This window comes from Gadus morhua, chromosome 9 (assembly GCF_902167405.1).
Source record: "Gadus morhua chromosome 9, gadMor3.0, whole genome shotgun sequence".
Lineage (NCBI taxonomy): Eukaryota > Metazoa > Chordata > Actinopteri > Gadiformes > Gadidae > Gadus > Gadus morhua.
Window position 1 is genome coordinate 11,891,440 of NC_044056.1, and position 23,900 is coordinate 11,915,339.

Consider the following 23,900-nt stretch of genomic DNA (forward strand, 5'->3'; position numbering starts at 1 on the left):
TGAAGCATAACAATGTGTGAATTTAACGTCAAATCGGTCATAGTCAGAGAGGTTAAAGAAATGACAGGCAATGTTAAATATGTTTTGTATATGTTTAATAAAATGTACAAAAATTAAGAGAATCAATACTTAATTAACAGCAGAATAAGTTGCAGAAAGACATTTGATCCATGCAGTATAAAACCCCCATGTAGGGCATGTCGGGCAAGGCAGGTATCGCGCTCGTACATCAGAGTGCATCATGGGAGTTGTAGTCATGTAAATACACCGTCACCCTGTGACGACACCATGTCAAGATGACCTACTAAACGATGACCGTCACCACGGTAACGTCCTCCTCACTGAGGTCAGGACAGGAAGGCTCTGTCACCACTGAGCGTACCGTCGAGAGGACCATCATCACCATGGTGAGACAGTGCTAATTAACCCCTTAGGTTTCCACCAATGAGAGGACTGAAATAGGAAGGACATGGAGGGAGACAGACGAAGGCTTCCAGAGACCATTGTGACCCCCGGTCTCCAGGATGAACCTCTGAGGTTCAGTGAGCTCGTTACTGGAGATTGGACTCAGCTGTTTTGAACTCAATGTCATGAGTCACTGAGCTTCACTCGAGTCAGAGTCGGGGTGCGAGTTTGAGTCCCTGGCCGACCAAATCTATGATCTGCTTCTGTTTGGGTCTGTTTCGGTAATGTTGGTGTCCAGTGTGAACAGTCAAAGTGATACAAAATGGCAGACTGTTCACAGAGGAGTCATGGCAGGATAAACACAGCTGTCACTCTTATCTCTTAATTTAGAGGAGTCTGTCTGTCTGTCTGTCTGTCTGTACGTCGGCCTATCTGTCTGTCTGTCTGTCATTATTAATTGGGTGGTAGACTAGCTTCATTAGGTTAAACCGATCCGTGTGACGTGTCTGGCAGATGTCAATCAAACGGCTCCCCCCCTCCCCCTGCCTACCCAGTGAACCCTGAGCTTCTGACAGGAAGTACTGACGCACTCCATCATCAAATCACAGGTTTCTTCATCCATCTGACTTAAGCATTCACTCTCAACGTTTGGACTTTTTGACCAGGGACTTATAAATATCGGAATCGGTGTCTAAAAATTGGCCACTGACCTAACCTAACCCACATGGAATCAAACCTACAACCTCAAGGAAATGATTCAACAGGATTAGTACAAAACCTCACAAATAAGTGCAGAGGCTGAGAGATTTGACGATAAAAGACCAACATGATATTCTGTGCTTTACACCAACATTCAGATTATTAAAGAGGATTTAGGTCAAACTGTTCAGTGTGGTCCAACAACTGGAAGCTAAGCTAGTTAGCTGCTAACTAGCTCACAAACACTTTATGAAATAACACTTCCCCTGGCTGTGTGTGTGTGTGTCTGTGTGTGTGTGTCAATGAGCTGGTGTCCAGCAGTGAAAGACGAGATAAAAGACACAATGAAGGAGGGGGGGGAGGTCCTAGGGGTCGGAGGTCGCGGTCAAAGTCTTGCTGTACTGAGAGAAAATGGCCTCAAACGCCTCGTCTCTGTGGATCATAGCACCAAACACCATAGGCTGAGAGAGAGAGAGAGAGAGAGAGAGAGAGAGAGAGAGAGAGAGAGAGAGAGAGAGATTTAAGTTGTAATCCAGTGTTGATCTCATAATTTGTGGTTGTGTTTATTGACCGTGTACAAGTAGATCATCCATAATTAATACCTTCTGAGTGGAGGGCGTTGCTATGGAGATGCCCATCCCAGACCCGGGCAGCACAGACAGAACTTTGTACTGCAGGGAGTGGAGGTTCACACATTACCATGGTAACCTCAGAGCTCCACATCATCACTGTTCAGTTGTATCATATCACTACCAGGATCACATGTCTAGGTGACTAGAGGAGGAGGTGGGGAGGAGAGGAGAGGAGGAGGAAGAGGATGAGGAGGAGGAGGAGGAGGAGGAGGGGGGGGTGGGGGGGGGGGGGGGGGGGGGGGGAGGGAAGATGAGAGGAGAAGAGGAGGAGGAGGAGGAGGAGGAGGAGGAGGGGGAGGATACCTTCTGGATGTCGGTGATGTCCAGCAGAGCGATGACCTTGTTCTTCTTATAGGCACTGGACCTCGAGCTAGAGCTCTCAAAACATAGAAAACTAGAGAGAGAGAGAGAGAGAGAGAGAAAGAGAGAGAGAGAGAGAGAGAGAGAGAGAGAGAGAGAGAGAGAGAGAGAGAGAGAGAGAGAGAGAGAGAGAGACACACACACAGAGAGAGAGAGACAGAGAGAGATGAGTAGGAGGTAGAGAGGTGAGACCACGATTTAAGATTTGACAACTACAGCTTTACTATACCTAGACTAACATGTTAGTGTTAACTATATTATGCCTAGACTACCAGGTTAGTGTAAACTTTACTTTACCTAGAATACCAGATTAGTGTTAACTATACTATACCTAGACTACCAGGTTAGTGTGAACTATACTATACCTAGACTACCAGGTTAGTGTTAACTATACTATACCTAGACTACCAGGTTAGTGTTAACTATACTATACCTAGACTACCAGGTTAGTGTGAACTATACTATACCTAGACTACCAGGTTAATGCTAACTTACTTCTCTGTGACGTACAGGACTCCGTTGCGGATGTAGTCAGACGGTGTTTTACGATCTCTGTTGATCAAACAACACCTCCAGCCGTTCTCACACACTGGAACACAGAATCAATACTTTGCCAATAGATCAATCACTGAAACACATGATCAATACAAAACTAATATGTAACCAATACTTAAACAATATATTACCAATAGATCATTCACTGAAACACATGATCAATACAAAACCAATACTTTACCAGTATATTACCAATAGATCAATCACTGAAACACACGATCAATACATAACCAATACATAACCAATAATTTACCAACAGATCAATGCCTGTGTCCTCCTACCTGCTAGGGGGCGCTCCTTCTCGTCAAGGTTGAACACTTCATGGAACGCTCCTTTCTTGGAGTTGTTCCGCCCGCCCTCCTCCTCCCTACCCGGCCCCGGGGGCGGGCTGGTTGCTCGGTAACTGCGGGAGGCTGTGGAAGGCGTCTACAGGGGCAGAAGAAGACAAGATAAGGGTCAGAGGGTCAGATGAGGGCAGAGGCACACAGAGACTGTTGGCTCGTACGTCAACGGGGAAGCCATCTTGGAGAGGTCAAGGCTGGCCTGTAAACTGTTACATGTCAAAAGGGATCCGCGGTTTTCTGGATAAAAAGCACTGTTACTTTTACATTCTTCAAACAATTTCAAAGAGTTGTTTTTAAATCAAGGCTGTTACAATATATATTTTATAGAAAACATAAATGATATGAATAAACATGCAGCTAGAAGCATTGTCATTGAAATCCGATGAGATGTGTTAACCTCATAGTGCTCTTTACCAAAACATGCTTATTTACAAACGTCTATGGGAAAAAAAATTCTAAACTAAAGTATAATTTAGGAACATTGACAAAACGGCGTAACTTACTATGTTTCTGATCATAGGAGACATTTAAACATATTTGAAACAGAACCAAACTCGATTCTACATTCAGTGGGTGTTTAAGAAGTAAAGGGGCACGATGGAGTGGTCTGACCACTAGAGGGACATGAACTCCAGGAGCATCAAGACGCTGATGTCAAGGGGCTCATAGACCCCATGTGTCTGTGGTGGTAACAGTGTGTCTGTGGTGATAACAGGGTGTCTGTGGTGATAACAGGGGGTGTCTGTACAGGGTGTGTCTGTGGTGATAACAGGCTGCCTGTGGTGATAACAGGCTGTCTGTGGTGATAACAGGCTGTCTGTGGTGATAACAGGCTGTCTGTGGTGATAACAGGCTGTCTGTGGTGATAACAGGCTGTCTGTGGTGATAACAGGCTGTCTGTGGTGATAACAGGCTGTCTGTGGAGATAACAGGCTGTCTGTGGTAATAACTGGCTGTCTGTGTCTGTACCCGTCGGTGAAGGGGAGGGGCTCCCCTATCCTTGAGCTGGGGGTCGGTGGGCAGGCTGGTCCAGATGATGTAGGGCGTGTCGTACTTGGCCCTCAGCTTGGGACAGCTCTTGTAGAGGAAGTCGATGATGAAGAACTTAATGCCAGCGTACAGACCTAGAACCAGGAACATAGAACTTAATACAGACCTAGAACCAGGAAGCTAGAACTTAATACAGTCCTAGAACCAGAAATACAGAGCTAAATACATATAGCATCATTGATGTGTACAGTGAGTATATTATGGTCTGTACCTATAGTGTGTATATTATGGTCTGTACCTACAGTGTGTATATTATGGTCTGTACCTACAGTGTGTATATTATGGTCTGTACCTACTGTGTTTATATTATGGTCTGTACCTACAGTGTGTATATTATGGTCTGTACCTATAATGAAGCCCAGCAGGTCGTAGGGCAGCAGGCAGGAGGAGATGAAGGCCAGCCACAGACCGACGTAAAGCTTCTGGGTCATCTGAGGCTGTACCCACATGAACAGACTGCACACACATGGATATGTGTTATAGATATACACTCACATATTATAGATGTACACACACACACACACACACACACACACACACACACACACACACACACACACACACACACACACACACACACACACACACACACACACACAGAAACACATTGTAGAGATAAACACACACATTATGCATACAGTATATATACATATATATAAACAAACTTCTTTATCTTCTCCAGGATGTCAGCCATCTTCCCAAACAGGTTCTGAGAGAGAGGGAGAGAGGGAGAGAGAGAGAGAGAGAGAGAGAGAGAGAGAGAGAGAGAGAGAGAGAGAGAGAGAGAGAGAGGGCGGGAGAGAGGGCGGGAGAGAGAGAGAGAGAGAGAGAGGGAGAGAGAGAGAGAGAGAGAGAGAGACAGAGAGAGAGACAGAGAGAGAGAGGGTCAGACAGACAGACAGAGTATAATTGAATTAAGCTCTTCATAGTATTTACTATGCTAACCTTTTCTCCCTCTGTGTGTAGACCCCTTTCACACATGGAGTCTGAGACTTTAAATGAAACGGATCGATATTCCGGTAAATCTGCACCGCAATAGTAAAAGAATCCCTAGTGGGGCCTTCAAGGTTATCCCAGTTATATACTGGGATCTATGTGTGACAAAGGCTTTTATTTTGTATGTACATTGTACAGTAGAGAGAGAGAGAGAGAGAGAGAGAGAGAGAGAGAGAGAGAGAGAGAGAGAGAGAGAGAGAGAGAGAGAGAGAGAGAGAGAGAGAGAGAGAGAGAGAGAGAGACGAAGAGAAGTACCTGTGCTTTCTGAGCTACATCCAGGACCAGCTGGAACTTCTCAGAGACGGTGAGGTCATCTTTAGGAGGGTCCTACAGGAGAAACACACAACATAACACATCATACTACTTCTATCTACTACCTCTACACACACATCACATCTACTACACACTAGGGATCGACCGATATATCGGTCGGCCGATATTATCGGCCGATATTCGCGTTTTTTACGTGTATCGGTATCGGCCGATACGCGGCCGATTTTCGCCGATTTTCTTTTTTTTTTTTTTTTTTTTTTTTTTTTTAACTTGTTCTACCTCACCTGTTTTTACTATTTGTTAAATATAGTTTTTTATATTGAAGTTCAATAAATGTTCCTTTTTTTTAATTGAGACTTGTAACATTTGTTATCAGTGTCATTTTTATGATTGAGGGAGCAAAAAAAAAAAAAAAAAAAAGTAGTATCGGCTCTAAATATCGGTATCGCCGTATCGGCGTATCGGCTAAGGCTGATGAAAAAATATCGGTATCGTATCGGCCCTAAAAAATCCGTATCGGTCGATCCCTACTACACACACTACATGTCTACTAGACACTGCACATCTACTGTGTAGATGTGTACTAGACATCTACTACACATCTAATACACACACAGCACATCTACTAAACACACACTACACATCTACGACACACACTACACAACTACTACACATCTACTAGACACACTACACATCTACGTTACATATACTACACACATTATAAACTACACATCCACCACACAACTGCTACACCATACACATCTACTACACACACTACACACAACTTACCAGTGAGTCTGACACTTGAGGAACGATACTCCACTGAATCCGCCAGCCTCTGAGATATGAATATAAAATATTAACTATTAATTAACATTGATACTCTACTATTAATTATAATATTAAAAATATAATTCATATTAGATCTGTAATAGCTCTATAATAGTACAGTAGTATTGTTGTGTATGTCACTACTGCAGTAGTACTGTGGTATACTTCAGTACTGCAGTAGTACTGTTGTGTATGTGAGTACTGCAGTAGTACTGTGGTATACTTCAGTACTGCAGTAGTACTGTGGTATACTTCAGTACTGCAGTAGTACTGCTGTGTATGTCAGTACTGCAGTAGTACTGTGGTATACTTCAGTACTACAGTAGTACTGTGGTATACTTCAGTACTGCAGTAGTACTGTGGTAGACTTCAATACTGCAGTAGTACTGTGGTATACTTCAGTACTGCAGTAGTACTGTTGTGTATGTCAGTACTGCAGTAGTACTGTGGTATACTTCAGTACTGCAGTAGTACTGTTGTGTATGTCAGTACTGCAGTAGTACTGTGGTATACTTCAGTACTGCAGTAGTACTGTGGTATACTTCAGTACTGCAGTAGTACTGTTGTGTATGTCAGTACTGCAGTAGTACTGTTGTCTATGTCAGTTCTGTTCTCTGATAGGCTACCTTGAGATGAGGTAGTTGAGGGAGAGTCTGAGGATGGCGAGGAAGAGGAACACTGGGATGACCCACCCATACCACGCTGCATTCATATAGACCTGGAGGAGAGAGAGGGAGAGAGACACTCAGATACACCAGGAGAGAGAGAGAGAGAGAGAGAGAGACACTCAGATACACCAGGAGAGAGAGAGAGAGAGAGAGACACTCAGATACACCAGGAGAGAGAGAGAGAGAGAGAGAGAGAGAGAGAGAGAGAGAGAGAGAGAGAGAGAGAGAGACACTCAGATACACCAGGAGAGAGAGAGAGAGAGAGAGAGAGAGAGAGAGAGAGAGAGAGAGAGAGAGAGAGAGAGAGAGAGAGAGAGAGAGAGAGAGAGAGAGAGAGAGAGAGAGAGAGACACTCAGATACACCAGGAGAGAGAGAGAGAGAGAGAGAGAGAGAGAGAGAGAGAGAGAGAGAGAGAGAGAGAGAGAGACACTCAGATACACCAGGAGAGAGAGAGAGAGAGAGAGAGAGAGAGAGAGAGAGAGAGAGAGAGAGAGAGAGAGAGAGAGAGAGAGAGAGAGAGAGAGAGAGAGAGAGAGAGAGAGAGAGAGACACTCAGATACACCAGGAGAGAGAGAGAGAGAGAGAGAGACACTCAGATACACCAGGAGAGAGAGAGAGAGAGACACTCAGATACACCAGGAGAGAGAGAGAGAGAGAGAGACACACTCAGATACACCAGGAGAGAGAGAGAGAGAGAGAGAGAGAGAGAGAGAGAGAGAGAGAGAGAGAGAGACTCAGATACACCAGGAGAGGGAGGGAGAGAGACACTCAGATACACCAGGAGAGAGAGACACTCTTTTTTAAAAAAATGTAATAAAATAATTGCGTTAATCGAGCGATAAATAAGCTGAGAAGCAAGACACCTCCGCTTTGCATCGGTGTCCTGTTCGCCCAGTCGGGGCTTATTTTCCCGATAATGACCGGCGTTCTATACATTATCCCTTACATATATATATATAGATATAGTACTACAGTATTTTAAAGTATAGTACTGACGATGAGGGCGATGCCTGAGGTGTACACACTGAACCAGCTGCTATATAATTATATATATATATATATATATATATATATATATATATATATATATATATATATATATATATACACACACTACAGTATATATCTATAGTACCAGGGTACTGACAATGAAGGCAATGCCCGAGGTGTAGATGCGGATCCTGATGTTATATTATACATATATATACTACAGTATATAACTATAGTACTACAGTATATATCCATAGTACTGACGATGAAGGCGATGCCCGAGGTGTAGACGCTGAACCAGCTGCTCAGAGCCGCCAGGTTCCTCTTGAAGTTGGTGACCGGCTTCAGGCCGCGCTCTGAAACACACAGGAGACACAATAGATATAGTACATTATACATTAGATGTAGTACATTATACATTATATATAGCACATTATACACTTATATATAGTACATTATATATAGTCCATTATACACTTATACATAGAACAGTATCCATTATATATAGCCCATTAAACACTTATATATAGTGCATTATACATTATATATAGCACCTATACATTATTAAACACTTATATATAGTGCATTATACATTATATATAGCACCTTATACATTATATATAGCCCATTAAACACTTATATCTGGTACATTATACGTTATATACTACATTATATATACTACATTATACATTATATATACTACATTATACACTAATATATTATAGATATTATAGATAACACACATTATTTTATATATGTATATTATAAACATTATTTTATATATATTATACACATTATATATACAGTATATAATATAAATATATGTATATTTTATATATATTAAACACATCATATATAGGGTTAGGGTTACACACATACGTCTATATATTAAATGAACCTACTTAGTCGCCTCATGTTTTCCGTCAGCCTGTTGACAGAGAAGTTGGTTAATTAACAGATTAATCAGTCATCATAGGGTGAGCAGTGAGAGCAGCTCTGTCATGTACAGAGTCTGTCTTAATGTCTGTCCACCTTGCCAGCTCTATGAATGTTTTGAAGGATGTGTGAAAAAACTACATTGAAAGTATTATTATTCATTCCAATATGCACAACATAAACATATTGTGCCACACAATCTAATTCCTCACCAAAATAAAACTCTTCTGACCTAATTTCTTATGTTGTATAGTTATGTTATACATACGTCATATTGTATGTATATATATTAGTGCTGTCAAGCGATTAAAATATTTAATTCATAAAATATTTAATCGTGAATTAATTTTATTCACGATTAATCGCAATGTTTTTTCTATGCTAAATATCCCTTGATTTCTTTGTCCCATTAATTATTCTCATTTTAATGCTCTTATCAACATGGAGAAGGGCATGGGCTTGCCTTGAGCAAATGTTTTTTTATTGATAACAACATAAGCATATACTGATCAAAACAGGACGATACAAAAAAAAAGCCTATAGTGCAATTAAACGATGAACATACAAACATACTGCCTTGAACATAGCAGTTAGTTCTTTGTTTTGAGCCAAAGAAAAAAAAAAATATATATATATATTTTTTAAATAAATTGCGTTAATCGCGCGTTATATATTTTTTAACTCCGTTAAAGTTGGTTTGCGTTAACACCGTTAATAACGCGTTTAACTGACAGCACTAATATATTTATATGATGTAGCTATATATTATGTGAGTGATGCTAAGCCCCGCCTCTTGGCGCTGAGTGGCTCCTCCGTTTCCGTGACGACCTCCTCTGGCTGGAAGTGGAAGTCCTCGAGGTGGGAGGAGACGCGCTCAGACCAGGACCTCCGGAGGCGGGAGAAAACTGTCTCCCTCTGAGGCTCTGCGGGACAGACAGGGAAACAGACAGACAGACGGGGAGACAGACAGAGAGACAGGGAGACAGACAGACAGACAGGGAGACAGAGAGACAGAAGGACAAACAGGGATACAGGCAGAGAGGGAGACAGGACGGCAGGGAGACAGACAGGCAGACAGGGAGACAGACAGGCAGACAGGGAGCCAGGAAGACAGGGAGACAGACAGGCAGACAGGGAGACAGACAGAGAGACGGGGAGACAGAGAGACAGACAGCCAGACAGACAGGGAGACAGACAAAAAGGGGGACAGACAGGGAGATGACATAGACAGAGACAAACAGATAACGTATTACGAATTTAGTATTCGTGAAACTAAATATGTTTTTTCACGATACTCCCGATGGCCGTTATTTCATGATTTGTCGCACGGTGCTGGTGCACGGCGCCTCACCTGTTCCGTCAGCTTGGGGGGGCGTGGCATTGGGGAGCAGAGGAGGGGGAGGGTCCTCAGATCTGGACGAGAGAGAGACCATTACCACCATTAAGAGAGAGAGGAGGGGGAGGAGGAGGAGGAGGAGGGGGAGGAGGAGCAGTAGGAAGAAGAGGAGGAGGAGGAAGAGAAGGAGGAGGAGGAGGAGGAAGAAGAGGAGGAGGAGGAAGAGAAGGAGGAGGAAGAAGAGAAGGAGGAGGAAGTGAAGGAGGAGGAAAAGTAACAGGAAGAGGAGGAGGAGCAGGAGGAGGAAGAAGAGGAGGAGGAGGAGGAGGAGGAGGAGGAGGAAGAGAAGGAGGAGCAGGAGGAAGAAGAGGAGGAGGAGGAAGAGAAGGAGGAGGAGGAGGAGGAAGAAGAGGAGGAGGAGGAGGAGGAGGAGGAGGAGGAGGAGGAGGAGGAAGAGAAGGAGGAGCAGGAGGAAGAAGAGGAGGAGGAGGAAGAGAAGGAGGAGGAGGAGGAGGAAGAAGAGGAGGAGGAGGAAGAGAAGGAGGAGGAAGAAGAGAAGGAGGAGGAAGTGAAGGAGGAGGAAAAGTAACAGGAAGAGGAGGAGGAGCAGGAGGAGGAAGAGAAGGAGGAGGAGGAGTAACAGGAGGAGGAGGAGCAGAAGGAGGGGGAGCAGGGGGAGGAGGACCTGGTCTTGATGAGCTGGTTTAGTCTGGTCTCGACGTCCAGCCTCTTGCAGCGCTCCTTCTCCACCTCCTGCTTCAGCGCCTCCACACCCGCCTCCTCCCTCAGCCTCCTCAACTCCTCCTCTGGAGAAACACACAACACACACAGTGAACACACAAGACACACATTGCACACGCAAGACACACATTGTACTTACAATAATATACTAACGCTCCTCTTCGCCACTAACTGCCACTAGTGAATGAGTGATTGATTTGGAACTTGGCCTTGGTTAGAGATCTGTAACGTCAATGTGTGTGCTCAAGGTGTGGTAGAGTTCAGCTAGTGCTAAGCATTATTACAGCTATGCTAGTGCGGCTACGCTAGCCAGGCTAGTGCCCCTAGCTAGAGGAGAGAGGAGGGATGAGAGAGGAGAGAGGAGAGGGGAGAGAGAGAGGGGAGGAGAGGAGAGAGAAAGGGGAGAGGGGAGAGAAGAGAGAGGATGGGAGGGGAGAGGGAGGAGAGAGAGGAGGGGAGAGGACAGAGTTTGCTTCCCTTCTGCTCTCAGGATGGATGCAGATTGGACAGATGTTAATTCACACAGGAAGAATAACCAGATTAATATTTAATGGGATGTTCTTCACAGCCGTAAACAGCCCCGGGAGGAGAGTTGGCCTCATAAGAACTCTCTGACCTAATAATGAATTAATTAATGAGTAATGAATGAATGGATGAATGGGGTCACGTCCCCAGAAAAGTGGAGACCTGCTGCTGAGTTCCTCATCAGAAAAAAAGGAAGTGATACTACCAAGACAGGAAGTGGAACTACTTACCCAGGAAGTGCTTCTCCAGCAGGGCTATCTCCAGGTGACCCTTGACTTCTGTCAGGCGGTCAGCCTCCAACCTCTGGAAGTCCTGGACCTCTGCGGCCATCGCACCAGCACCAGCCTGAACACACACGCACGCACACGCACGTGCACAAACACACACACACACACACACACACACACACACACAGCTTTGTAACAGGCTGCTCAGCTAATCAGAACCGAGCTGCAATGTGTAAACATAACTCTGAAAATGGAGAAGCTCTTCTAAGATGGATCCCAAGAGATCAACAGGAAATACAGAAACACAAAGACTACAGTCTACTGACAACCAAAGCACTGTAGTGGGTACCTAGTACACAGTGCACATATACCTAGTACATATTAGACCTAGGACACCTCGTAAATATTAAACCTATTATCCAGTACACCTAGTACACAGTCCAGTTGAACAAGTACACAGTACAACTAGAACACCTTGGAAACATTAAACCTAGTACACACTCCAGTGTACCTAGTACACAGTAGGGCTGTCACTTTTTATTCGAAGTTCGAATATTCGTTCGAAGGTGGGGTGAAAAGTTCGAATTCGAAGTGTAATTCTCCATTCGAACTGTAAAAATGCGCTATAAAGATGAGAGCGGCGAGTGGCTTCTCCTCAATAAAGCGGCCCTCCTGGATCCCCGCTTCTCCCGGTTAGTCCACCTTTCCCCTGCACAGAAACATCTCGTGACTGAAAGCCTCTCACACGAGCTCATTGAAACGGAGACCGACACTGATCGCACACGACAGGGAGAAAAGTCCGCTGCTGCGCTGGGCGCGATGGGCAGCCTGTTTGGGGACTTATACAGCACGGCTGACAGAAGCAGCTGCAACGGTAACGGAGAGCTGCGAGACTACTTGTAATTTTCTTTCCGTAAGGAATAAAAAGAGCAGCATGCCGTGTTGAAGGTCGGCCTCACAGATTGTTCGTTTATATAGGCTGTGTCCGCATGGACGACATGCGCTCCGCATATCGCGCTCCGAGCAGTTATTATTAATGTGTAAAAGACAGCCGCACTTGTGTGTCGGAGCTTCCTCTTGTTGGGTTTACAAATGTGTTATCAAAGATGTGTTTTTATCCTGTGCTGTTCGAATTTCATTTTTGGAAAAAGTGACAGCCCTAGTACACAGTACTGTGTCCCACCTGGGCGTCGGTCAGGGGGGGCGTGTCTGAGTCCAGCAGGTCCTCAGCGTCCCGGGTGGGGGAGCCGGTCCGTGCCGGGTCGTCCCCACACTCGTTGTCCGAGGTGCTGGGGGACTGGTCCAGGGGGGACTGGTCCAGGTCCAGGTCCAGGGAGTCGTCCCTCCGGTGGCCCCGGAACCGGATCTTCTTATCCAGCCGTTTCAGCATGGTGGTGGTGGAGGAACCCTCAACACCTGGACATGCTACACCACCTGCAGACACAATACACCATCACCTCAATACACTATCACCACCTGGACAAACACCATCAACACAATACACCATCACCACAATACACCCTCACCACAATACACCATCATCACAATACACCATCACCACAATACACCCTCACCACAATACACCATCACCACACTACCCCATCACCACAATACACTGTCACCACAATACACCATCATCACAATACACCATCACCACAATACACCCTCACCACAATACACCATCATCACAATACACCATCACCACAATACACCCTCACCACAATACACCATCACCACACTACCCCATCACCAGGATACACTGTCACCACAATACACCCTCACCACAATACACCCTCACCACAATACATCCTCACCACAATACACCCTCACCACAATACACCGTCACCACAATACACTGTCACCACAATACACCCTCACCACAATACACCCTCACCACCTGCAGTAATGACCTACATTCTTAATATTCCATAATAAATCCTACCTAGCGTGGCACAGCATAATCATGTTGAAATTATGTAATTATGTCATTATGTGAGCATATAGTCTTTCAGATCTGAACCCTTGACTTTCCAGTCTTTCCAGTCCAGCGTCTTTCATAGGGGCTCCACACTCAAGCCCAGCCTAGTAGTGGCTGAGAGAGTGGAAGTATTGTCCTCTAGTCACAGCTACGGAGTCACCCAGTCACTACCCGCAGGCTGGACCACACCCTGGGGAGCACAGAGGAGGAGGACACCGGGGGAGACTATAGGAGCTGCCTCATTCCAGGAAGGCTGAAACACAGCCACATGTGAATCCAAGGGGCAGCTATGTTAGCCAAACCTGTCACCTAGTTTAGCCAAACCTGTCACCTAGTTTAGCCTTCCACAAAATACTACAAAATATCGGTACAGTTCTAAACTGTGATACTGCTAAATAGTACAGACTGATTTATACTACATGAAACAACTAATTAGACATGCCCACCATTTCGTACTACATAATAATGCTTTATAATTAGATAAGGGGTTAGAGGTTAGGGGTTAGAGGTTAAGGTGATGTCCTAAATTGGGTCTAGGTAACTTCACCCACTACTGCTGCAGCAGTAGTGGGTGTAGGGAGTGATATAAATAGAATGTTTCATTAGCACTACTAGTATTATTAGACACACACATGGCGTTGAGGACCAGGGCAACAGGTCTAAACCATCTAAAACGGAGCTCTCCACTGCGCCTGTCCAAACCTTGAAAGAAAAAGTCTTTCGAACTAAATCTTTATAAAATAGCCTTATCTATAGAATTATGACAATCCAAGTTGTGAGGGTGGAGTTTAAAAGGGTTAAACCCTCCTGAATACTTTCAATTCCAAATCCAACATTGGAGATCAGCGGCGATCACCGAATCTGATGAATAAATTATTCAAATAAAAAACAGATGCACAGAATAGATATTAATAATCTAAGACTTGCCTCAGCATGGCAGGGGGCGTGGCTCTGCACACGAGGGGACGTGGCTATAAGGGCGTTTATCCAGTTTACGAAGCATCGTTAAAATCTGAACCCCCCAACCATCTCTTCATAAACAGACTGAAGGACTGCAGACAGACAGTTTACAGACTGTTTACAGACTATCAACTGTTGACAGACTGTTTACAGACTGTAAACAGTGTCACAACTCTGTAATAGTGGGATGACACAACATAACATGGGGATATAACCCAACACGGGGCGGATTCATCAGACAATAAAGAGTCAAAACAAGGAGAATCAAACAGCCACAGCGACAAGATAACACAGACAGACAGACAGACAGACAGACAGACAGACAGACAGACAGACAGACAGACAGACAGACAGACAGACAGACAGACAGACAGACAGACAGACAGACAGACACACACACACACACACACTAGAGAGTCTCACCTAACACTGGAGCTGAAGAGAACTTTCATCCACGCTGGGGCGGCTCAGTCTCCCTCTCTCTCTAGCTCTCCCCCTTTCTCTCTCTCTCTCTCTCTCTCTCTCTCTCTCTCTCTCTCTCTCTCTCTCTCTCTCTCTCTCTCTCTCTCTCTCTCTCTCTCTCACACACACACCCTCTTTCCCCTTAGCACTCTATCTCTTACTCTCCCTCACAATTCCTCTCTCTCTCTCTCTCTCTCTCTCTCTCTCTCTCTCTCTCTCTCTCTCTCTCTCTCTCTCTCTCTCTCTCTCTCTCTCTCTCTCTCTCTCTCTCTCTCTCTCTCTCTCTCTCTCTCTCTCTCTCTCTCTCTCTCTCTCTCTCTCTCTCTCTCTCTCTCTCTCTCTCTCTCTCTCTCTCTCTCTCTCTCTCTCTCTCTCTCTCTCTCTCTCTCTCTCTCTCTCTCTCTCTCTCTCTCTCTCTCTCTCTCTCTCTCTCTCTCTCTCACCCTCTCTCTCAGATCCAGGTGCCCAGGGGAATCACTGCCGTCCACACGCCCAGCTCCACGCGTCCATCGGCGGAGATAGAAAACCTTTCCTCCCGCTTCACCCCTTGGTGAAATACATCAGGCTACACAACAACAATAAAAACGCACATAAAACATCCGGTTGGAGCGTTAAAAACGGAGGCGGGACTCGGAGCTCCGGGAGGAAACCGCACATGAAAACAGATGGGGGCGTGGCCTCAGAGGCGTGTCCTCCCTAACCAGGAAATCAGATTCTTAAAGGAACCGCAGAGGGCGCTGGCTCGCATACACACACACACACACACACACACACACACACACACACACACACACACACACGCACGCACACACACACGCACGCACGCACAAACGCATGTGCACGCACACACACACACACACACACACACACACACACACACACACACACACACACACACACACACACACTGTTACGACCCACCCACACACACACACACACACACACACACACACACCGCACACACACGTAAACGCAGGTAGTGGACTCCACTGGACCACTAGGTGGCGGCAGAGCGCCGCCAAAGGTGTCTTGATAATAACGTCTCTGATAAATGTATGATATCATTATGATAAAATATAAATTATAATGATATCATAATGATAAAATAATAATAATTATAAAGATATTAGGTATTCTCATGATACATTGATATTCTAATAATATGATGTGAAAATAATTGAGAAGATATTAAAGTGATTCACTTTCTCTGCTGGCATGTATCAATACGCTAACATACAGTATAACTGCATGTTCAAACTTTAACAAAGTAGAGCAACAGTAGTTTGTCCACATGGGGCCACCGTGGCCCTGCAGCTAGTGGCTGGACAAGGGTTAGGAGTAGTGTTTGGACTAGTGGGCGGGGCCTGTATGCATAACCTGTGGGCGGGGCCTGTGGGTGGACAGCCCCCGCCCTCATGTCTGGGTCCGCCCACAGGTCTGGTTATTGTTAACCCTTTCAAACCAACCTTTCAAAAGGCTTTGTGTGTGCTGGCTCAGGATATTTTGAACACAATGGACCCTTCTGCTCAGGTGCTATATAAGCTCCCTTTCATGCCAGGTAGGAAGATACCCACTCCAGTAGCCCCAGTTACAGCCCAGTACAACCAGTACTACCAGTACCAGCCTCACGATGTCCGCCAGCAACATGAACATGAACAACAGAGTGAGTTTCACTGAAAAGCTTTTTCTGTTCTCTGATGTTTGGGACGTTCTGGACGCTGTGTCCAGGTACGACCCCCTGCGGTGCTTCGCTCCGAGGCGTGTCCCCGGAGGGTCTGACCGCCCCCCCCCCCCCCCCGCCCCCACCCCAAGGATGGCTTGTAACCGCAAGATCGCTAGTTCGATCCCCGTCTCCACCTAGCTGGGTGCTGAGGTGTCCCTGAGCAAGGCACCTCCTCTGCTCCTGACGAGCTGGCTGTCGCCTTGCATGGTTGGCACCGCCGCCGGTGTGTGACTGTGGATGAATGGGTGATGATGATGGTGTTAGGCCATATTGTAAAGCCCTTTGAGTGGCCACTGGTTACAAAAAAGCGCGACATAAATGCAGTCCATTTACCATCTGCTGCTGACCAGCACAGTGTTCCTCTTCTTCTCGTCTCCAGGTCACCTTCTACGAGGAGAAGAACTTCCAGGGCCGCTCCTACGAGTGCAGCAGCGACTGCGCTGACATGTCCTCCTACCTGAGCAGGTGCCACTCCTGCAGGGTGGAGCGCGGCTGCTTCATGGTCTACGACCGCTCCAACTACATGGGCAACCAGTTCTTCATGAGGAGGGGCGAGTACTCCGACTACATGAGCATGATGGGCATGAGCGACTGCATCAAGTCCGTCCGCATGATCCCCATGGTAAGCACAGCGCTAAGCTAACTGCATGATCCCCATGGTAAGCACAGTGCTAAGCTAACTGCATGATCCCCATGGTAAGGAGATCGCTAAGCTAACTTTGCTCCATTCTATCCACCTAGCTAAGCTAACATTGCAACACTCCTCCTAGATATGCTAATGGAACAGTCTGTCCTCCTAGATAAGCTAATGCTACAGTCTGTCCCCCTAGCTAAGTTAGCTCCCATAGTGTCTCACAATGCTCCCCCCCCTCCAGCACCGCGGCCAGTACAGGATGAGGATCTACGAGAGGGACAACTTCGGCGGCCAGATGCACGAGATGATGGACGACTGCGATAATGTCATGGACCGCTACCGCATGTCCAACTGCATGTCCTGCAACGTGATGGACGGCCACTGGCTGATGTACGAGCAGCCCCAGTACAGGGGCAGGTGCATGTACATGAGGCCCGGAGAGTACAGGAACTTCATGAACCACGGCATGAGCCAGGGCATGAGGTTCATGAGCATGAGGCGCATCAACGACTCCTACTACTAGACCAGCACACCTCCAGTCTCCTCCATGAGGCTCACCATGGACTCTTGCTACTAGAGTCTCTATGAATACCATAGGGAAATACAGTCAATAAAGAAATGTTCCTTTAAATACTCTGGCCTGTTCTCTTGCTTTCAGTTTCAGTTTGAAAGTGTAACAAAGATATCAAATATCAATCCACATAAATCGACTGAAGCTAAATGCAAATTTCCCATCTGACAAACGTAAATAAAGAGGAAAAATAAAGTGATCTCAATGCTCTTATTGATCTGATATCTAGAGTTGTATCGTCTGTAAACATGATCAGAAACTACTGCTAGCATGTCACAAGGTGTACTACAAGGTATACAACAGGTATACTACAAAGTGTACTACAAGGTATACTACAAGGTGTACTACGAGGTATACTACGTGTATACTACAAGGTATCCTAAAGGTGTACTACAGGTATTTCACAAGGAATACTACTACAGGTATACTACAAGACTAGTACAAGTCACATGGTATACTACAATGTGTACGACAAGGTATGCTATAAGGTATAAAAGGTATACAAGTACAAGTCACATGGTATATTACAAGGTGTACGACAAGGTATACTATAAGCTATACAAGGTATACTAGTACTAGTCGCATGGTATATTACAAGGTACAAGGTACACTAGTTCAAGTCACATGGTACATTACAAGCTACACTACAAGGTACACTAGTTCAAGTCACATGGTATATTACAAGGTACACTACAAGTTACACTAGTACAAGTCAAATGGTATGTTACAAGGTACACTACAAGGTACGCTAGTAGAAGTCACATGGTATATTACAAGGTGTTTGACAAGGTATACTATAAGGTATACAAGGTATACTAGTACAAGTTGCATGGTATATTACAAGGTACACTACAAGGTATACTAGAACAAGTCACATGGTATACTACAAGGTATACTACAAAGTATACTATTACCAGTCGCATGTTATACTACAGGTATACTACAGGTATGCTACAAGGTATAATTCTATACTAGGCTTGTGTCTGTAAATGTCTATTTTGTCCATTACAGTCATGGAACTGAGTCCTGTGTCTTTAAATAAACAAATACAAAATATTACAAACTTTTCTTGAAACGTTTTGTGTTTTGCTTGCAACCTACATGGTAACTCATAACATTATTCTAGGATGGGAGTGGTATTATTTATAGAATTATTACTCCTTCGGCAGTAGGCTTTTATGATACTATACCTTACTATTAATACAGTGCAGGGTTATGGGAATATTGTGGAAATAAACCAACCTTGTTTTAAGGCAACATGTTCACACCAGTCAGCTGAGTCGTATGTATTATATGCCAATATTTGAAAAATACTATTTTCAGAAATTATAAATACATCTCAGAACGTTTTTTTTCTGGAACCAGGTTTTCCTTGTAGAACCATGTTGTCAGGATGAGTGGATCAATATAAATATTATTATAGTAATAATTACTAATGTTAGGCTGTGCTTAAAGAAGATTAAGCTGAGAAATATTATTAGGATGTATTCCAAACTCTATCACAGTCCCCATAAACATTTAATATGATAAATATATTGTAGGTTAAATGAATTCACATAATACATAAGTTACATGCATTATATATAATTTTTTATATGTGTAATATGTATCATGTTTAGCTTTCATGTAAGGCAGTTAGGTAGGCTTAGTATTAAAGTAGCATTATAATATAGTTTATTATATTGTAAATGAGTGAGGCGACCACTTGGTGAAGCCACTTTAGACACAGTTATCCCAGCACGATATCAACATGAACACATCAACTCCTAGCTGGTCACCATGTGGAGACAATGCTGGTGTGGTGGGTCACCTGGTCATCCTGACGCGCCACACAGCACTCCCCTAGGTCCCCGGTCCTTTATGTTGGTTGTGAGAGAGAAGGCCCTAGCCCGGAGCCGGCCCCTGCCCCGGCCTCCGGGCCCCCTGCTGGCTCAGGCCTTTGGACAATGGGCCTTTGGGTGGGCAGGTGCTATAAAGAGGGTGGCCTCCCACAGGTAGTCAGTACAGCAGCACCAGCTACCGCGCTAACACACGCCAACATGAGCTCCAGTGGTATGAACATGATGGGAAGGGTAAGAACACACTCTCACACACCACACCTTTGCCTCAGATACCTCACTGTGTTAATTACCTACTATACCTCACTGTGTTGGTTAATTATATCTCCAATACCTCACTGTGTTGGTTAATTAATTGCTCTAATACCTCACTGTGTTGGTTAATTATATCTCCAATACCTCACTGTGTTGGTTAATTAATTGCTCTAATACCTCGCTGTGTTGGTTCATTACCTAATACCTCACTATGTTGATTAATTATCTCCAATTTTAACTACGTTAATTAATATCTCACTATACCTCTAATACCGATATAACTACTATAATAATGACTTCAGTGCGTGCCAGCTGTCAGCCCTAGAGCGCTGATATCTCCTTAACTCCACCGGACTCGACCAGGGAGGACGTGGCTCTCTGCCCTTAGACCGTCCTGTCCTCCTGTTCGGACATGGGGAGTAGCACTGCAGGGTGAAGCACCCCTGGGTCACGCTCGGAGCACCGCGGGGGTCCGAGCGTGCCCCCGTAGGGTCTGACCCCCCCCCCCCCCCCCCTGTTCTCTGCTGCTGACCAGCCCAGTGTTCCTCGTCTTCTCGTCTCCAGGTCACCTTCTACGAGGAGAAGAACTTCCAGGGCCGCTCCTACGAGTGCAGCAGCGACTGCGCTGACATGTCCTCCTACCTGAGCAGGTGCCACTCCTGCAGGGTGGAGCGTGGCTGCTTCATGGTCTACGACCGCTCCAACTACATGGGCAACCAGTTCTTCATGAAGAGGGGCGAGTACTCCGACTACATGAGCATGATGGGCATGAGCGACTGCATCAGGTCCGTCCGCATGATCCCCATGGTAAGCACAGCGCTAAGCTAACTGCATGATCCCCATGGTAAGCACAGCACTAAGCTAACTGCATGATCCCCATCGTAAGGTGATCGCTAAGCTAACTTTGCTACATTCTATCCACCTAGCTAAGCTAACATTGCAACACTCCTCCTAGATAAGCTAATGGTACAGTCTGTCCTCTTAGATATGCTAATGCTACAGTCTGTCCCCCTAGCTAAGTTAGCTCCCATAGTGTCTCACAATGCTCCCCCCCCTCCAGCACCGCGGCCAGTACAGGATGAGGATCTACGAGAGGGACAACTTCGGCGGCCAGATGCACGAGATGATGGACGACTGCGATAATGTCATGGACCGCTACCGCATGTCCAACTGCATGTCCTGCAACGTGATGGACGGCCACTGGCTGATGTACGAGCAGCCCCAGTACAGGGGCAGGTGCATGTACATGAGGCCCGGAGAGTACAGGAACTTCATGAACCAAGGCATGAGCCAGGGCATGAGGTTCATGAGCATGAGGCGCATCAACGACTCCTACTACTAGACCAGCACACCTTCAATCTTCACTTATGCTGACTGAAGTCTGAAATAAAGGTTCAACGTTAACATGAAACAATGTGTTATGATGAGTTCCTTATTGAGACAAGGGGTTTTGGGGCGAGGGGTCAAGGTTAAGGGTTACATTTAAGGATTAAGGTTCAGGTTCATGGGTCCAGGTTAAGGTTCTGGGTCATGGGTCTAGGTTATGGGTCTAGGTTAAGGGTCATGGGTCACTGGGTTAACCAAGGCTTGCTTGAAGAAGACATTGGACAATGTGTGAAATCGCTCACTTGTAAACTATCGTGCACCATTCTGGGTATAATGATTTTGTAGTGCTGCTGTTCAAAGTCTGAAATCCCCACTTTCAGAAGTGATTGAATTCAGACAAGGCCCAGGCTACAGCTAATTCAAGACTAGTCTGAGTGAGCTAGACCTTTACCGGAAAGACTATCTAAACTAAATTATAATTTGCAAAATGGTGAAGGCTCAGGTGTTTATTTAACGTTTGAAAATAGGATATCCAGTGTTTCTTTCACAAACAATAAATACGAAATGGTCTCCGTTGCGTAATCCAGAGATAAATACAGCAGAGGCCGTGTTTCATAATACAGTTCAAACTGATACCCTGATGAGAAGCAAATAAAGGTCATAGCTAAGTGAAGTTATAGACTCTGACAGAGGAATATGACTTTGCATGTTGGGAAAAGTTACGCAAAACACTTTTACACAAACACTACACTCCCTGTTTAAGCCATTCAACAGAGTTTGACCTCTGAAGGCTTCCTTACAGCCTTAAGAATTGGCAAACTTTACATAAAATACTATATGCAGCAATTATTTCAGCAATCATCATGTGATCATATTTAGACTTTTTTTTGCGGGAATACTGAAACATGTAATTAACATGAGATTATTGGAACACTTCTTTTCATTGAGCGACTCAAATCATTATAAAAGTATAATGCAATAAGATACAATTCAAAATGGTGTAGAGGCTAGCTGGCTAGCTCATATAAACATTTGATTTATGTAAATCATATCGGTAAAATGCAACCAAATTTCCCTGAATAAACGATAATAAAATTTAAATAAAAAATTTGATCCGATAATTATCAGTGCATATTTATAGGTTCTGAGTAGCAAGTTAAACAATTGGCAATTATTGAAGTCTGACTAAATTTGTGACAATAATAAAATAGAAAATAGTTTCTGTATCCTTATGTGTTTTAATATTTCATTGTGTGTTATGGTTAATGTGGACAATGAAACGTATGAAGTTTAATACTTATGATGAGAACGGAATCAAATGACCACAGATAGTACACAAATTCAAGCAAAAAGTGCCGCAAGATAGACAAAATAACATAAATTAACTAACTGGTACAAAATACACGTACAACAAAACACATTGTTTTGCTGGAAAAAAACCCTGATCATTAAATGTTGTAAAACAGTATAACAACGACTACAGTATAAAAATTAGTTATTTTATTTACAAAAACAACAGTAAAAAGGTAGTAAAAATATAAAAAATAAACTGTATCATGAAGGTAAATGAGGCCTTTAGTGAATCACTTACTGTTGTGTTGGCGCAACATTCAACCGTTGAAGAGCTTTAACCCAGAGCCCGTCCCACGCTAGCTCCTCCTAGAGGACAGGAGGTGCAACAGCATCGTCTTCAGAACAGTGTCCTTTGCTCCCTCTTAATATTCCACCAATCCTGGGGCTGCTGGAGGCAGACCACGCCCACGTCTCAGAGGAGCCACGCTAGGCTCCTCCTTATGTTCACTAAGCGCCTGGTCTGATGACAGAGAGGAACTCTGACTGATGGCTCAGACTCCCAGCCCACCAGTAGATCAGACCTCCAGGGACCAGACGGGTCCCCCAGCCCACCAGGAGATCAGACCTCCAGGGACAAGTCAGGGTCCTCCAGCCCACCAGGAGATCAGACCTCCAGGGACCAGACAGGGTCCTCCAGCCCACCAGGAGATCAGACCTCCAGGGACCAGACAGGTTCCTCCAGCCCACCAGGAGATCAGACCTCCAGGGACCAGACCGGTTCCTCCAGACCATCTCCTTTAGGTCAGATGTCCTTGAGGTCAGATTGAGGTTTCATTGCTGTCACTTTGAGAAGAAAGAAGAATATTAGTTAGTAGAACACAACAAAGACAGAATGGCATGTTTTCACAATGTGAATATATACAGTATAGATAACAAGCGAGAGAGACTCTGCCCGCTCAAACTCACTCTGAGTCCGAGTTCCGCTCCTTAGGGGTAACCGGGGAGACCCCGTTGGGATGGCGTTGCCGTGGGGACAGGGGGGGATGAGGGAGGAGGTTGCCCCCAGCGACCAGGCGAAGGCCTCTGAGGGTGGGGGAGGGGGGGGTGATGGAGAGGGAGGGGGAGTCGTGGAGCCGCTCCCTGAGGAGGTTCCTGAGGTTCTTGTCCGCCACCTCAGGGGGGTACGCTGTCTGCTTCTTCAGGATGCCTGGAGGAAGAGCCACACATTCTACACCTCTAGGACTCGAATGCACCTGACCGCTGACGCTAAGATTAAACTGGAGAAAACTGC

General features: G+C 45.1%; 4 protein-coding genes across 5 annotated transcripts in view; 2 read left to right on the forward strand and 2 right to left on the reverse strand.

Moving 5' to 3' along the window:
• Nucleotides 1-78: 78 nt before the first annotated feature.
• LOC115550333 (GRAM domain-containing protein 4) lies at nt 79-15,667 on the reverse strand. 2 transcript variants are annotated; one of them, XM_030365267.1, is made up of 19 exons: nt 15,413-15,667; nt 12,753-13,003; nt 11,573-11,687; nt 10,762-10,882; nt 10,092-10,153; nt 9,531-9,663; nt 8,707-8,732; nt 8,069-8,160; nt 6,772-6,863; nt 6,104-6,152; nt 5,297-5,368; nt 4,711-4,754; nt 4,392-4,501; nt 3,965-4,119; nt 2,933-3,077; nt 2,592-2,685; nt 2,040-2,130; nt 1,707-1,775; nt 79-1,565 (listed from the first exon to the last, which is right to left on the reverse strand). In XM_030365267.1, exons 2-19 carry the CDS (start codon nt 12,957-12,959, stop codon nt 1,470-1,472), a joined length of 1,773 nt encoding a protein of 590 aa, XP_030221127.1. In that variant the 5' UTR covers nt 12,960-13,003; nt 15,413-15,667; the 3' UTR covers nt 79-1,469. The 2 variants fall into 2 exon arrangements, with proteins under 2 accessions (XP_030221127.1, XP_030221126.1); XM_030365266.1 differs by lacking the exon at nt 15,413-15,667 and adding an exon at nt 14,931-15,109.
• Nucleotides 15,668-16,464: 797 nt separating this feature from the next.
• LOC115550370 (gamma-crystallin M2) lies at nt 16,465-17,962 on the forward strand. Its single transcript, XM_030365312.1, has 3 exons — nt 16,465-16,632; nt 17,072-17,314; nt 17,568-17,962. Exons 1-3 carry the CDS (start codon nt 16,600-16,602, stop codon nt 17,847-17,849), a joined length of 558 nt encoding a protein of 185 aa, XP_030221172.1. The 5' UTR covers nt 16,465-16,599; the 3' UTR covers nt 17,850-17,962.
• A 1,903-nt stretch (nt 17,963-19,865) lies between these two features.
• Nucleotides 19,866-21,401, forward strand: LOC115550368 (gamma-crystallin M2-like). The gene is made up of 3 exons (XM_030365310.1): nt 19,866-19,969; nt 20,555-20,797; nt 21,051-21,401. Exons 1-3 carry the CDS (start codon nt 19,937-19,939, stop codon nt 21,330-21,332), a joined length of 558 nt encoding a protein of 185 aa, XP_030221170.1. The 5' UTR covers nt 19,866-19,936; the 3' UTR covers nt 21,333-21,401.
• A 407-nt stretch (nt 21,402-21,808) lies between these two features.
• LOC115550317 (cadherin EGF LAG seven-pass G-type receptor 1) overlaps nt 21,809-23,900 on the reverse strand; it is a 42,851-nt gene continuing 40,759 nt past the window's right edge. The window contains exons 34-35 of the mRNA XM_030365226.1: nt 23,576-23,816; nt 21,809-23,452 (exon numbers count right to left, since the gene is read on the reverse strand). Coding sequence (XP_030221086.1) covers nt 23,428-23,452; nt 23,576-23,816 — 266 coding nt within the window. The 3' untranslated portion in view covers nt 21,809-23,427. The remainder of the gene's footprint in view (nt 23,453-23,575; nt 23,817-23,900) is intronic.

Excerpts from the sequence above, each read along its gene's own strand:
- LOC115550333 (XM_030365267.1), bottom strand. The coding sequence starts at position 12,959 with ATGCTGAAACGGCTGGATAAGAAGATCCGGTTCCGGGGCCACCGGAGG. Across the intron at positions 9,664-10,091 it reads CCCCCAAGCTGACGGAACAG|AGCCTCAGAGGGAGACAGTT; the intron begins GTGAGGCGCCGT and ends TCTGTCCCGCAG. Across the intron at positions 1,776-2,039 it reads ACATCACCGACATCCAGAAG|TACAAAGTTCTGTCTGTGCT; the intron begins GTATCCTCCCCC and ends CACTCCCTGCAG.
- LOC115550370 (XM_030365312.1), top strand. The coding sequence starts at position 16,600 with ATGTCCGCCAGCAACATGAACATGAACAACAGA. Across the intron at positions 16,633-17,071 it reads ACATGAACATGAACAACAGA|GTCACCTTCTACGAGGAGAA; the intron begins GTGAGTTTCACT and ends TCTCGTCTCCAG. Across the intron at positions 17,315-17,567 it reads CCGTCCGCATGATCCCCATG|CACCGCGGCCAGTACAGGAT; the intron begins GTAAGCACAGCG and ends CCCCCCCTCCAG.
- LOC115550368 (XM_030365310.1), top strand. The coding sequence starts at position 19,937 with ATGAGCTCCAGTGGTATGAACATGATGGGAAGG. Across the intron at positions 19,970-20,554 it reads GTATGAACATGATGGGAAGG|GTCACCTTCTACGAGGAGAA; the intron begins GTAAGAACACAC and ends TCTCGTCTCCAG. Across the intron at positions 20,798-21,050 it reads CCGTCCGCATGATCCCCATG|CACCGCGGCCAGTACAGGAT; the intron begins GTAAGCACAGCG and ends CCCCCCCTCCAG.